General features: G+C 34.3%; 1 protein-coding gene across 1 annotated transcript in view; it reads left to right on the forward strand.

The window, feature by feature from the left end:
* COL21A1 (collagen type XXI alpha 1 chain) overlaps nucleotides 1–15597 on the forward strand; it is a 217897-nt gene that overhangs the window by 142701 nt on the left and 59599 nt on the right. Inside the window, exons 13-16 of the mRNA XM_006149184.3 lie at nucleotides 5933–5986; nucleotides 7267–7318; nucleotides 7974–8029; nucleotides 8126–8179. Of these exons, the coding sequence (XP_006149246.1) occupies nucleotides 5933–5986; nucleotides 7267–7318; nucleotides 7974–8029; nucleotides 8126–8179 (216 nt within the window). The remainder of the gene's footprint in view (nucleotides 1–5932; nucleotides 5987–7266; nucleotides 7319–7973; nucleotides 8030–8125; nucleotides 8180–15597) is intronic.

The raw sequence follows: 15597 nt of genomic DNA on the forward strand, positions 1-15597 counted from the left end.
GGGCACCTGTGATGTGTGCCCAGGATTCCGGGAGAAAGACAGAAGAGAGGGGTTGTGACATGGCCATCCCCCCATTGTGTATGGTGAGGGGTGATTTCTCACTTTCTCTCTCATTGTCTTTGTTTCTGTCTCTCCCTGGTAAGTGCATACACACTAAGGCAAAACCTGTAAAAAACTATTGTTATATTAAATTGGCAAGGAAAAATTGTACATATTTTTGCGGTAAAGTGTGATATTGTGATACATGTATACAATGTGTGATGAGAAATCAGGGTAATTATTTTAGATAGTATTTTTCTTATTGTTATTTTAAATTTAATCACTGTATATCTCCATAGCATATAAAATTAATCTTCTCAACATGAATACACTGCATATCAATCAGTCCAGTCAAAGACATTACCATAAACTGATAATTTTCCATTTTTTCTATGTTAGGGCCCATTAAATGTGTGTGTGTGTGTGTGTGTGTGTGTGTGTGTGTGTGTATATATATATATATATATATATATATATATATATATATATATATATTCAGTTTTTCTGTTATTCCCTCCTTCATGCCTCCCTTTGCCAACCCACATACCACACTGTCTCCAGCATGTCTCTAGTTCCTCTTTGTGCTTTAAATCTTACAAACTTTCAGTTTTTGTCATAGAGTACAAACAGTATATATTAAAGCTCTGATAATCCAAACAGCATGGTACTGGCACAAAAACAGGTATGTAGACCAATAAAACAGAATAAGGAACCCAGAAATAAACCCTGAAACATACAGCCAACTGATTTTTGACAAAGAGCATAAAACATTCCAGTGGGGAAAAGAAAATTTCTTCAGTAAATGGAAAAACTGAATATCTCCTTTCAGAAAAATGAAACTGGAACCCTATCTCTCACCATTAACAAATATCAGTTCAAAAATGAATTTAAGATCTAAACATAAAACCTTTAACTAAAAAACTACCAGTGGAATAAAAATGGGAAACAGTGCTATCAGAGTAGGCAAAGACTTCTTAAGTAAGACTCCCAAAGCACAGGCAATAATCCCCGAAATAGGCAAATGGGATTATATCAGGTTAGAAAACTGCATAGCAAGAAGAAAACAATAATTAGAGTGAAGAGACAACCCTCAGAATGGGAGAATATATTAGCAAAATATGCCTTAGATAAAGGACTGATAACTAAAATATACAGGGACCTCAATCAGCTAACCACTAAATAAATAAATAAATAAATAAATAAATAAATAAATACATACATACATACATACATACATACATACATACAATTAATAGATAGGCAATGAGCTAAACAGACAACTCTTCAAGGAAGACATATGAATAGCCAAAAAGCATATGAAATAATGCTCAGTATCCCTTATCATATGGGAGATGCAAATCAAAACCACAATGAGATACCACCTTACTTTAGTCAGAATGGCTAAGAGTAAAAACATAAAGAATGGTAGTAAGTGTTGGTGAGGCTGTGGTGAAAAGGGGACTCTCCTACACTGTTGGTGGGAATGTAAATTAGTACAGCCACTGTGGAGAAAAATATGGAGATTTCTCAAAAACGTACCAATAGAAGTACCATATGATCCAGCAATTCTATTCTGGGTATCTACCCAAAGGATAGGAATATACTCAGTCAGAAAAACACTTGCACATTCATGTTTGTTGCGGCATTATTCACAATTGGTAAGATGTGGAATTAAATGTCCAAGAACAGACGAATGAATTGAAAAAGTGTAGCACAGGACCAGGAGATGACTTAGCCGTTACATTGCTGGGATCCCACATGGCCGACCACGTTTCAAGTCCTGGATGCATTGGCTTGAAACTCACACTGGGCATGTGTGTGTGTAAGCCCAAAATCCCAAGGGGGAGAATGGAGGAAAAGACATTGCAGAGTGGCCATACCCCCTGGGGAGTGACTTTTTACTTTCTGTCTGTCTCTCTCTCTTTTTCTGGCAAGAACACATGCCCTATAGCAAAAATCTTTCAAAAAAAAGAAAAAAAATTAAATAATATGCGGCACATATACAATATGGGATACTTCTCAGTGATACAAAACAATGAGATGCTGACATTTGATAGAAAGTGGATGAATATGGAAGGTTTAATCCTAAGCAAAGTAAGTTGGACTATGAAAGGCAATGAATAACACATATTTTTGAAAATGGAGGTGAAAATAGAGCTAATAAAAGAAACATGGCTAAATGTCCATTTAAGAACAGCTCGATCCTGCTATTTCTTCCTCAACTCAGTAGCCAGGTGAATGTCTCTTTTTCTACCTTGGCAGAAACATAAACTTTTATTCTCTGGAAAAGATAGAACTGAGGGTCTCTAGACTGGAAAGGGATGATAGGGTCACATTAAAATGAAAACAGTATACGATCTAGTGAATGCTTACCTGTGCTGAGACCTTCTCCTATTCTTCCCTATGTTGGTCTCCAGAATGTTGTCAGCTATCCTGCAAGCTACCACCATAGAAGATCCTTCTATGGGGAATTCACTGATTTCCAGAACTATCCAGTGAGATGACCCAGACAGATCATATTGGAATGAAGCTCAGAGTCAGTGATGTTTACTCACGGAGATCTTCTTAAAAATTTCTCTGTGACCCAATAGTCAGGAGTCACCAAATATCTCAGAAACATTACAAACTTTAAGGAATCTTAGAATAACCTGATACGAGCCACAGAAAGGAACACTTGATCAAGCACTTGAACAAACCCTGTCATAATGCCCACAGAAACCATGGTAAACTGCTTCAGCTGTGCTCCTCAGTATTGAGCATGGTGTCTTCAGAGCCATCCTGGAGACATGCCCTATAGTGCCTGACTTTCTGGAAGACCATAAATAATACAGATCCTGGCTCCTGGCAGTCCCCTTATAATCTACTCCAAGTCACTTCCAGGACCTGCCAACCTCTTTCTTGCCTTTATCCTTCTAAAGTCCTCCAGCAAAGTTGTACATCTATCCCTATGCTTACCAGTGGCTCAGGGGAGGTTGTATATGTTAAATGTGGATGGAGTTTGAATGTGTGGCCTGAGATGGCCATGTGTAATTATGTAGTCCCTATAGATGATGGATTGCAGGGTGCTTAGTATCATGAACTACTGGTGCATAATATTATTACAGTTCAAGACACTGATAACAAAAGAAACGTCCTATAAACTTTTTGAGATAAAAAAAGAAAAATACCCACCTCCCAGCAACAAAAATAGGCTATATATAAATGATAAAGAATCAGAAAGACTTCAAAGATCTCATTAATGAAATGAGATGGAATGAAGTTGAGTTTTCAACAATCTGAAGCAAAATAATTTTGAATTATACTTCTATATGGAAATGACCAGTTATGTAAATAAATACAATGAAGATATTTTCATAGATTTAAGGTCTCAGAAAGTTATATCCCATGATGTCCTTCCAAGGGATCCATTGGATAATAGGAATAAATGCAGACATAAAGAATCACAATTCCATATTAAAACAAAAGAGGCAACTCTAGGAATGACTTACTTAAAAATATGAAATCTCTAATGCATATGAGTAAATTTTGAATTGATTTGACAAGTGAAGAGAGTTTGGATTTGAATAAAATAGTATGTTTATAAGAAACTAAATAAAAAGGCAATTTTTGCCTCTATGAAAAAATAAACATTTGGTCAGGAAAAGATAAATACTCAATGTATGAGAGTACTTCAGAAAGTTCATAGAAAATAGAATTAAAAAGTTTGAGTTTATTTTGGTGTAAAAAATCAAAATTCATGAGCAGTCTTTTCATAATATGCATTTCCATAAATGTTTTAAATATGTACAAGTATTTATGGCTTAACTGCAAATCTTAATATAATCAACCCTGACTCTGATGTCTTCAAAGCAGAAATATAAGGATAGGGAGATTAATATAATTATCTTTAGAAGTAGGGGTAGGGGAGGAAGTGTTGGGTGATGTGAAAGATTAATCCTCTTTGCTCATAGTGGGAAGTCAATAGATAGTGCTAAAGATTGAAAGTGTAGTAGCAATGTGACCATGTAGTTTGGTAATTTGGACTCAGAGAGGTAAATAATATTTGAGTGAAAGAAGTTACCCATGAGGAGTACTTGAACCTTGAATAATTACATCACTCTTTAAAACATATTAGTGAATAACCTTTATAAAAATCACATCAGTTGTAGATAATTGGTCACGTCCTTGTCTGTTTCCCCCAGATTAGCTAAGGGTATAAGTATTTTTATATATTATAATATTCCTAGATAAAAGTGAATCTGTCCCAAATCTTGCCATGACAGTCACCAATCCTCTCTTAATTGTCTTTACAATTAAGATTTGAAGCTAATAACCTAATCCAATATTTTTCCACAGAACTCAGTGCTAAATTTATATCCTCTAAATCTAATTTTTCTTCATTTTTCCTCTTTTGGAAGAAAATGAGTGGATATCTACTATAAAGATTCATAAAATTAGAAGTTAAAAAAGAAATTACAGTCTCAAGAAATGATCCTGTATCCCAGAGTGTTGACATGAAATCATTTCAGTGAATTAAAGTGCCTTGATCCTGTAAAGCCTAAGTTTTTTTTCCTTAATAATATGAATTTCTTTCTTTTTAAAATTTATTATCATCATAATCTTGTTTATATTACATTGAATTGCATGTAACTTTACAGTGTATTACATTGCTTTTTCAAAAGGGAATGCCATGCATGTCAGTCAGTACAGAGACATTAAACTCCCCACTTCATCATTCGATATCTTTTCATTGTTTTTCCCAATCATTATCATTATTATTCCAATTATTTTTTTAAAGTCAATCACTATTTCTCATTTTGCTTGTGAAAAGACTTTACCCATCATGAAATACTTCTCAGACCAATCCAGTTGAGAATACTATACATGTCATCAACAGGTAATAAACCATATCTGTGTCCCACTAATGTCATGTCTCTCTATTTGTTCTCTTGCTATCTTTCTCTATCCTCTTCTCATCACCCCCCCCATTCCACACTGTCTTATTATTATTAAGTATTTTCACTGTTTTTATGTCCTCCAATATTTCGCTTTCTACCATAGAGTGCGGATAGTCGGTATATATTAAGTGGATACATACAATATCTTTCTTTCATAGCCTGGCTTACTTCACTCAGCAATAGATCCTCCATATCTGACCACTTTCTATCAAATGCCAGGATCTTGTTATTTTTTTATGGTTGAGTAGTATTCCATAGAGTATATATGCCATACTTTTTCAATACATTCATCAGTTTGTGGACATTTAGGTCAGTTCCATGTCTTGGCAATTGTGAATAATGCTGCAATAAACATTGATGTGCAAGCACTTTTCTGACTGAGCGTTCTCCTGTCTTTCGGGTAAATACCCAGAAGTGGGATTGCTGGATCAAATGGTAGTTCTATTTGTAGATCTTTGAGGAACCTCCATATCGTTCTCCACAGTGGTTGAACCAATTTACATTCCCACCAACAGTCTAAGAGGGTTCCCTTTTCACCAACTCCTTGCCAACACTTATCACTTTTTATATTTTTAATCTTTGCCATCCTGACAGGTGTTAGGTGGTTTTTATCATTGTGGTTTTTATCTGCATCTCCCTTATGATGAGGGCTGTTGAGTATGTCTTCATATGTAAAGCCTAAGTTTTCAGAAGAGGTGGTGACTTGCTAATAATGCAGTCAGGATTACTGGTGAGATTTCCCTAGCTCCAAAACGCTTTCCTTATCTGATCATAAATAAAACACTGATAAGTAGGGATTAATCTTTCCTAATATGAGATTTAATGCAGATATGACTTTAAATATTTATAGATTTATTTCCAGTGGATTTTGACAAGGGTAAGGATGAAGAATAAATGGTGATATTGTTTAAGGCAGCTGTTTTTTTCCTTTTAATTAATTGCTGGTTTATTATAAGGGTGATCGTGGACTTCCAGGCTTTATGGGGCTTCATGGGATGCCAGGATCAAAGGTAAAGAAATTTGTTTCTTTTAAATTCAGTGACGCCATATTTTATTTCAAATTGAAAGTACTTAAAAGTAATTAAATTAATTAAAATAAGTATATTAAAGCAAATGATTGAGTTAAGATTAATATCATAGTTTATATAAAACTTTAAAAGATTCTCTTTAAAGCTTCCCTTAGGAAAGTATAATCTTTTTAAAAATTTTTCTTTAGTCTTTCTATAGGGGGGGTGTGTTTGCTAGAGAGAGAAAAAGTGAAAAATTCCTCCCACCCCCGGGAGGGAGGGATGGCTATCCTGGAATCCTTTTACCTCCGTTCTTCTCTAGGGATTTGGGGAACACACATCATGTGCCCAGTGTGCTTCCCAAGTCATTGGATCTGGGACTTTTTTTTTTTTTTTTTGAGAGGTTTTTGCTACAGGGCGCGTGCGTTCACCAGACAGACAGAGAGAGACAGAGAGACAGAAAGTGGGAAATCACCCCCCAGGGGAGATGGCCATGCCGCAATCCCTTCTCCTCCGTTCTCCTCTTGGGATCTTGGGCACGCATGCACATGCACCTGGTGTGAGTTTAAGCCACCGGGACCAGACGCGAACCACGGTCGACTACATGGGAGTCCAGCGACATAGCCATTACGCTAACTGCTGGTCCCTGGATCTGGGACTTGAACCTTCAAGCCTGTCATGTGGGATCCAGCTGTTTTAACCACCATGCCACTAGCTGGCCTGATAAATATGTAGTCTTACGGTATTTAAAAATTGATGAGTACATTTTACTTCATACAAATCGTCTTAACTGTAAATCCTAAACAAGGGAACCAGCAGTTTGCGTAATGGCTATGTCGCTGGACTCCCACGTAGTCGACTACAGTTCAGATCCTGGACCTGGTGGCTTAAAACTCACGCCGGGCGCGTGTGCGTGCGTGCCCAAGATCCCGAGAGGAGAATGGAGGAGAAGGGATGGCTGCGTGACCATCCTCTCTAGGGGGTGATCTCTCGCTTTCTGTCTCTATGTCTCTCTCTGTCTGTCTGGCGAGCACACGCTCCCTATAGCAAAAACCTCTCAAAAAAAAAAAAATCCTAAATGATAAGCCCTATTACAGTGCTAATCATAGTACTAGGGAAAAAAACCTGGACAGTAAAACTTCTGTAAACTTTAGATAATTACATTTCTGTTTTATTTTGGTGTTGGGATATTAGATTCTCTTTATGTTGCGTTGTTTTCTTTGTAAGGAAAAAATACTTTTGTAAAATATATTGTGTTTCATTTTGTTATTTTGTTTCATTAGGGTGAAATGGGCCCCAAGGGAGAAAAAGGATCACCTGGATTTTATGGCAAAAAGGGAAGTATGGATCACGCAACAAAGAATCCGAATGTAACTTTTCATGTAATGCGATGGAAAATTTGAACTGCAGTCTCAGTGCAAGATTACATCAGTTAACTTTGTTCACCCTTTTCAGAGGATTAATTTAGAACTGAGAGAGAGAGGGAATTAATTGGTGACTGCTATGCATGATATTCTATGAGTACATTATGTTATTGATCATTCTGAACTTTTAAAATATTTACAGCGAGAGATCCCCCTGATAAGCAGGAGCTGCTTAAAAACATATCCACTCTACTTGTATTCTTGAAAAAAATTATCCACTGAGAGTTAGTGTAATGGCCCTTCCTATTTCCACACTGAAGGAAGGTCATTATTCTTTGTATAGTTTAAAACCTCATTACTTTAAAATTTTTACCATGATAGAGTTTCTGTGTCTGGATGCCCATAATAATAATTCTGTATCTACCAACATTTTAAAATATCTTACATTTTATCCATGGGCTGGTAAAATAATGCTTTGGCAAAATTTGCAGGGCCAATATAAATTGTAGTTTCTTGAGTTCTATCACTACGTAATAAAGTTAACTTAGTAACGTTCTTATTTAGTATTCAGTTGAAACTTGAAAATTTACTAGAAGGATTGTTTTTTAAGTGTGTATTTTTCATGTAGGGTGCAAAAGGTGAAAAGGGAAATCCTGGTTTTCCTGGTCTTCCTGGACGTGCTGTGAGTTTTGTAGAAAAATGTTCTTGAGTATTTTATTTTATAAAGAAAAAAGCTAACGCAAAAATATATTAAAACGACATGTTATCTATTTTTCAGGGGGAACCAGGAAGACATGGGAAGGATGGATTAATGGGGAATCCTGGTTTCAAGGTATTTACCAAAACAAAACAAACTGTAAAAGATTTTTGTGCTCTGTGAGTGAACATTTGAAGAATAGCCCAATATTAGAATTTTTTATGTGTGACATTGGGATAAAGTTAAAGAGTTGAAAGTGTTTTTAGCATAATTATAAGAAAATACTAAATTTTCTTTTTTTTTTGGTAAACGCTTATGTGTTAAAAATAAAATTACAGAGTATTAAAAATATAAATTTTTGATAAACTATTTGGATTGGTTTATTTGGTGGATTAGAAGCAGAAGTTCTTTGTTGTCTTCTAAGGAATTAGGGTTTCAGGAGAAAAAAATCTAGTATGCTTAACCCTGAAGACTTATTTGTCGGTTATATGATATGATATTAGTATGAGGTAATTAGAGTGAGAGAAATCTGCAATGATCTGCCAATCATTTATCATCTCTAAAACATCTCAAAGGTACAGGCCCTTATGTTGGTGGATTAGCACTATTATATTCTAACATAAAGAAACATTTTGAGCAAATAGGTGGGGTGATGGTTAAGGCTCTGGACTCCCACATGGCTGTGATTCAAGTCCTGGACATTCTAGCTTGCTTTTTCAATTTCTCCCTCTCTCTCTCTCTCTTTCTCTCTCTCTCTCTGGTGAGCTCATGTGCCTTACAGCAAATTTAGAAATAATAATAATAAGTAAAATTAAGTGTATAATTCTTTAAACAAAAGGAACTTTTTATTTGCCAAGTATCAAATAGAAATGAACTTTTTATGGTGTAGGTTGTTAGAATAAAAAGACTTCAGTCTTATATATGTGTTAAAGTAGGTGTACATGGAATATGAAAACAGCCCAAGTGACCACCATGTCATGGTCCCACTAAAGAGGATTTGTACAATTCATTACAGCTGAAGATGTCACTTGACGAAGGATTGATGTTAGGGACATCATTATACGATTCAAAGGTTGGCCCTTTGAAGGCCAGACTTGCTCAGAAATCCAGTCCATGTTCTCTTAGTCTGTAGTTATATCCTCTTCCTTTGGGGAAATTGTCCATTTATTTGCTTCAAGTGTTATGAATGTTCTTTAAATAGTAATAGTTCCTCAAAAAGTATAGGCAATGCTTTCTAAGATAACAGTAACCTGAATGTAAGTAATAGCATCCATTTTGAAAAGCTTGGTCCCCTCTTATTTTATTACTCTAGTATATTTGTCAAAACTAAGAAACCAATATTGACATATTACTGTAAAGTGAACTCCATCCTTTATTTGAATTCATTAGTTTTCTACTAATAGGCTTTTTCTTTTCTAGAATCTTATTCAGAATACCACATTACATGTATTCGTAATGCCTCTCTAGTCTCCACTGATGTGTAATAGTTTATCAGTCACTTCTTGATTTTTTATGACTGACAGTTTTAGAATGTCACACAGTTTGGGCTTGGCTGATGTGTTTCTTGTGATTGTACTGGGATTATGTTATTGTTTTCTTGGCGGGGAAGATAGTAAGTGCTGTTCTCATCATATCAGAGTGTACATGCTATCCACATGACTATGTATTGGTGACATTAACCTTGATCACTTGGTTAAGATAGCATTTACTGGGTTTCTCCATTGTGAAGTTACTTTTGCTTTCTTTCCATATTCCATTCTTTGGAAGTATGTGGCCATGTCCAGCCCTTACTCAAGATGGAAGTCAGGGTTAAATTTTAACTCTCAGAGGAGGAAGTATTTACATATTCTTAACATTTATTTGGAATTACCATCTTAACATTACTGAGTCTTCTAATCTATGAATATGAAATACAGTTCTACTATGTAGGTTTTCTTTATCTAAGAACTGTTTTGTAGTTTCTTTTTTAAAAATTTTTTTAAAAAGATTTTTGATACAGGGTACGTACGCTCACTGGAGAGACAGATAAAGAAAAGACAGAGAGACAGAAAGCAAGAAATCACCCTCTAGAGGGGATGGCCACACCACAAGCCCTTCTCCTCCATTCTCCTTTTTGGATTTCAGGTAGAATTTATTCTCCTTGTATTTTGTTCACTGCTCTTTAGATAATATCTGCTGCCTCATGGCCAGGTCCTGTGCTCTCTTAGTGTGTAACATCCTGCATTATAAAGGTTCCCAGGAATTCTCCTTATGGCTTCTTTCATATATTTATTCTCATATGTAGTATCAGTTCACGTTAACCCAAGTTTATTGAATCCTGCAGCATCAAAATGCCATTTTTGAATACCATCCAGCTACCAACCTGAGGTTACAATGGCTGACCTGCTCGCCATTTTGACCTGAGAGGCCTGCTCTTATTTTCTTAATATGGTATATAATATTAATCAATTTTTGTATGTTATACTAAATTTGCATGATTGGAATAATCCCCATTTGTTACCTTATTTTATCCTTTTCATATATGACTTGGTCCAATTTGTGAATATTTTATTAAGGCCTTTTCTATCTATGTTTGTGAGATATATTGGTCAATAATTTTCTTATGATATTTTTGTCTGGAGTTGGTATCAAAGTAATACTGGTTTCTGTTTTCTGAAAGAGTTTATGTAGAATTGGTATAACTTACTCCCTATATGTTTGGTAGAATTCACTCCAAAGCATTTCTAGGCCTGGGAATAGATGTGTTTTTGTGTAAAGAACATTTTAATTACTAGTGGAATTCCTTTACTAAATATGGAGCTCTTTATATTTTTTTCTTTTTCTTGTTAAGTTTTGGTCCTTTGTGCTTTTCTTGGAATGTGTCCATTTCATCTAATTTTCAAGTTTATTGGCATATTTTTCTTACAATATTGCTTTATTCTTGTTCTTTTAATATCTATATGATTCATAGCTATGTTCTGTGTTTCATTCCTAATATATGTTTTGTAATAATGGTTTCCTATTGATACTTACAACTGAAATCAAGCAGTGTATTTTCTCATATTCCTTTCTGTCATGTGGGCCTGATCTTTTTGTTTGTTTGTTTTGTTCTTGGATAACTTTCCCTATTTCTTACATGGAAATTGATCTACCAAAGGTTTCTCCTCTCTTGTAGGGTCAGTAATAACAAAATTCACTCTCCTAGGAACTTAGAATTCCATCTGGATTATTTAAGTGATTTGTGCAAATTCTTCTTATAATTTTTTCTGCCTCAGAGATTACTATCCCTTTGTCATTTCTTTGAATATTTATGTTTTCACTCTCTGCTTGACTAGATACATTTTTGGTTTTTCTATCTTGTTCTTATTTGATGATTCAACATAATAATTTAACTACTAACTTTATAGATGTTTCTGATATCTGCTTTTATTTATACTATATCCTTTTGTTTTGCTACATTTTTCTTTTACAATTGAAAACTGGATTTATTTATTTTCATCCTTTATTATTTTGCTCTAAGTAGTGAAATTATGAATAATTTTCTTATTATTACCCTAATTCCACCCACTTAATTCAGTTGTGTGATATTTTCATTAACATTTTTTGAAAATTTGCAATTTTGTTTTTTATCTGTCTTTTTCTAAAAGTTGTTTAAAGAGTTAAAAAATTGCTTTTAGGTTGAAAGGACTTTTATTCTTTGTCAATTTCTGGTTTTATTTCACTGTATCAGAAAATGTGTCTTGTAAATTTCTTCTTTATGTGATGGAATTTTTTTTCTTTGACATGTTATATGTTTGATTTTCAGGAATGTTCCTTGTGAATATGAGAAGGTAAATCTCTGCTTTCAGAGTGTGAAACTCAACATAAATTTATAAGATATACATTATTGACTATCTTATTTAGGTCTATATACTTACATTTTTTTGTTTGGCCTGTATTGGACAGAGGTGTTATATTTGTGGCTTAATTATTATTGCATTTTTGTCTGTTTTTCCTTCCATCTTTTATCTCATGAATGTGGCTTTTATGTTATTTATTACATAGATTTCGTAACCACTATGTCTTAATAGTAAATTGTAGCCTTGGCATTATAAAATATTATTGTCTTCACTAATTTTTAGCTTGACCTCTGCTTTATCTTATGTAGAACTATATTCCCCCTTTCTGATTACTTTTTTGCTTGTAGTACCTTCGCCAATCCTTTTAGCTTTAGTTTTTTGAATCACTGACTTAGTGTGTCTCTTATATCAAGCATGGAGGTAATCTTTGGTTTTTAAAGTACTCTCAATTTTTTTCTCTTAATAGCTTACTTAAGTCTATTTCTAGTCATTGACTAATAGGTTTGGTCTTTGTCATAATGCTGAGACCAAATTTTGTTATTGTTACTGTGAACATTATGCTATACCTACTATGTTTCTTTCTCAATGTAGTCATTTGCCTTCGGAAATATTTTGCTTTTAAATTCTTTGAGATTTAGAAAGATTTATATTTTGTTGTAATTGTCTTTATTCTAAGATCTTTATAGTCTTTACAAATATATGTTTCGAAATTTCCTTGTTTTTTTTTTTTTTTTTGCTTTACTTAAGCATCAATTCTTTGTTGTGTTAACTTTTTTTAACTTACAAGTGCACTGTAATTTTCTTCTGAAACATTTTTTATAAAATTAATTAATTAATTTACATTCATTCCCTGTTCATCATCATGGCATACCAAATGTGATTTTCCATCCAGAATATACTGCACAGTGGCTTAATCATGCATGTTATCATCAATAATTTTCCATTTCTAGTTTCATATATATGTGTATATATATATATATGTATATATATATGTATATATATTTTTAACCACTATTTCTCACTCTCTGCCATTTCCCACCCCCTTCTCACACTATGTCACGTGTCTACAGTTGTTTTCCATTCCTTTTTTGCCACTATTAATTCACAAAATTTCTTAAATAATCTAACTACTTCCAATAGCAAGTTCAGCTGGTATGTACATATCTGTGAATACATGTCTGACTTTAGGTGTGAAACTCTGAGTAAAATGAATATACTATAAGGTAGCACCTAGCTGATGCTATATAGCTTACTATGGTCATTTAATAAGTATTTTTAATATATTTTTTAATTTCAAGAAAAGCAGTTTTAGCTTTAATAAATCAAAGAAATGCTAAGGAACTTTGCTTGAAACTTAAAGCCAGGAAACAGGTTAGGATTCTGTTCAGATAGTAGGTACATGAGCCTATCAGCAGCTCAAGACAGGACAAAAATCCTTAAAACCGGAAAAGAAAGCCTAGAAGAAAATCAGCAATGTTTAAGTCAAAAGTCATAAAATACTATTTCACCAGTTCCATCTCATGTACTTAATCTATCTTCTGTTGTGGTTTGATCTTCCTGATTAAACTCTGGTTTATAATATTCAACTCCAGACTTGTACTTATGATTAAGTTGACCATTTTCTTAGTTTTTAAACTCTTATTTTTGTGTGTCTGTATTTAATTTTCCTGGAATAGCACTCCCTTGAAAAATTCTTGGAGATCTGGTCTGGTGTTGTTAAATTCTTTCAGGTTTTGTTTATCTGAGAATGTCCTTGTTTTTTTTTTTTTTTTTTTTCCCAGATGAAGGATAATCCTACCGGGTACAGTATTCTTGGTTGAAACTGCTTTTCCTTTAACACTTTGAATTTATTTTCCCATTCTTTCCTTGCTTGCATTGTTTCTGATAAGAGGTCCGCTCTTAGCCTGATGGGATATCTTTTTTAGGTAATTTGCCATTTCTCTCTTGCCAATCTTAGTATCTTGTCTTTGTCTGTGGTTTCAGTCAATCTGGCTATAATGTATCTTGGAGATCTTCTTGGGTTAATTCTGTTTGGGGTCCTTTGTATTTCTTGGAACTGGATCATTGAGTGCCTCTCTAGGTTTGGAGAGTTTTCTTGCAGGATTTCAAGGATTAGATAATCAATACCCGTATGAGTCTCTTTGTCTCCTCGGATACCAATTATCTGGGTGTTTGGACGTTTGATTGTATCTAGTATGTCTTGTGTGTTATTCTCATTTTTGGGGGCAATTTTCTCAGTCTTCATGGTGGATTTTTCTAGGCCATTGATTCTATCTTCTACACCTGAGATTCAATTTCCTGTATGATCTAGTCTGCTTTTAATACTTTCAAAAGAGATTTTGACTTTCTGTATTATAGCCTTCATCTCTAACAGGTCCATTTAATTCTTTTTTGTAGTGTGTATTTGCTCTTTTAGATCTCGTAAGAATTTCCTTTTCTCCTAGAACTCGTCAGCCCCTTTCTTCTGCTTCCTCTGCATTTCATTGTCTCTCTTCTCTTCCATCTCTGTTAGCTTTGTCATTATGAATATTCTAAATTCTTTATCAGACATCTTCATGAGTTTCATTGTACTGTCTAAGGATAAAGACAAGTTATTCTTTTCTCTTTGTTGTGTTAAATTTAAGTGCTACTTTATTTTCTATTTGACAATTAATGAATTTATTCTATTTTCCCTATTGTTTTCTTCTTTGTTTAATCATACTATTTCTACTTTGTCAGATTATAAAATATTTCTAAAACTCTTGTTCCACTTTTTTGTCACTTTTGTTTTAGGTATGCAATGAATTATCTTTAGCATTCTTCAGTATTCCATCATAATCTTTTGGGTTTGATGAAGCTTCTCATCTAGTGTATTTCTAGGAAGGGCTTGTGAATACAGTATTCTCTGAATTATTATATTTTGATTTTTGTCTGCTCTTGTTACTTGAATGACACCTTGGCTAAGTATAGAACCTCTCTCCCTTACTCTCTTTTTCACTCTCTGCTTTGAATTTCATAGAAATTTGCTCCACTGCTCTCAGATATGTTGGTGATATCAACACAATAGTCTTTACAACTGACTTTGTCTTTTTGTTCACAAAACCAAAAGGTTCAAAAGCAACTATGTTTAGGGAACAACAGATGGCATAATGGTTACATCTCTGGACTCCCACGTAGTTGACCATGGTTTGAGTACTAGACCCAGCAGCTTAAAAACCACTTAAAACTCAACTGGGTATGTATATGTACATGTCCAAAAATTCTAAGGGGAGAATGGAGGAGAAGGGATTGCAGCATGGCCATTCCTCCCAGGGGGTGATTTCTTGCTTTCTGTCTATCTCTCTTTCTCTCTCCTGTGGTGCATGTGCCCTATAGCAAAAATCTCTATTAAAAAAAAGAAGCAATTTTGTGTAGAGTTAAAGCCTAATAGCATATGTATATGTCTTGGAATTAAAAATTCTCTTTACCCAAAGACTTTTGAAGAGAAAGTCCGGGCTTATTTTAATTCTCAAATATTCTTTCAGACTGTAGTTTTAAGTAGAAGTTCTGTTACACTGTTTGGTTGACTTCTTAAAGATTATAACTATGGATAGGTGAAACTTTGTCTCTATCATTTCTGGCCCTTTTAATTTTTTTTTTTTTGAGAGAGATTTTTGCTATAGGGTACGTGCGCTCGCCAGGCAGACAGAGAGAGACATAGAGACAGAAAGCGAGAAATCACCCCCCAGGGGGGATGGTCATGCTGCAATCCCTTCT

The sequence above is a fragment of the Tupaia chinensis genome, unplaced genomic scaffold (assembly GCF_000334495.1).
Source record: "Tupaia chinensis unplaced genomic scaffold, TupChi_1.0 Scaffold000256_1, whole genome shotgun sequence".
Classification (NCBI taxonomy): domain Eukaryota; kingdom Metazoa; phylum Chordata; class Mammalia; order Scandentia; family Tupaiidae; genus Tupaia; species Tupaia belangeri.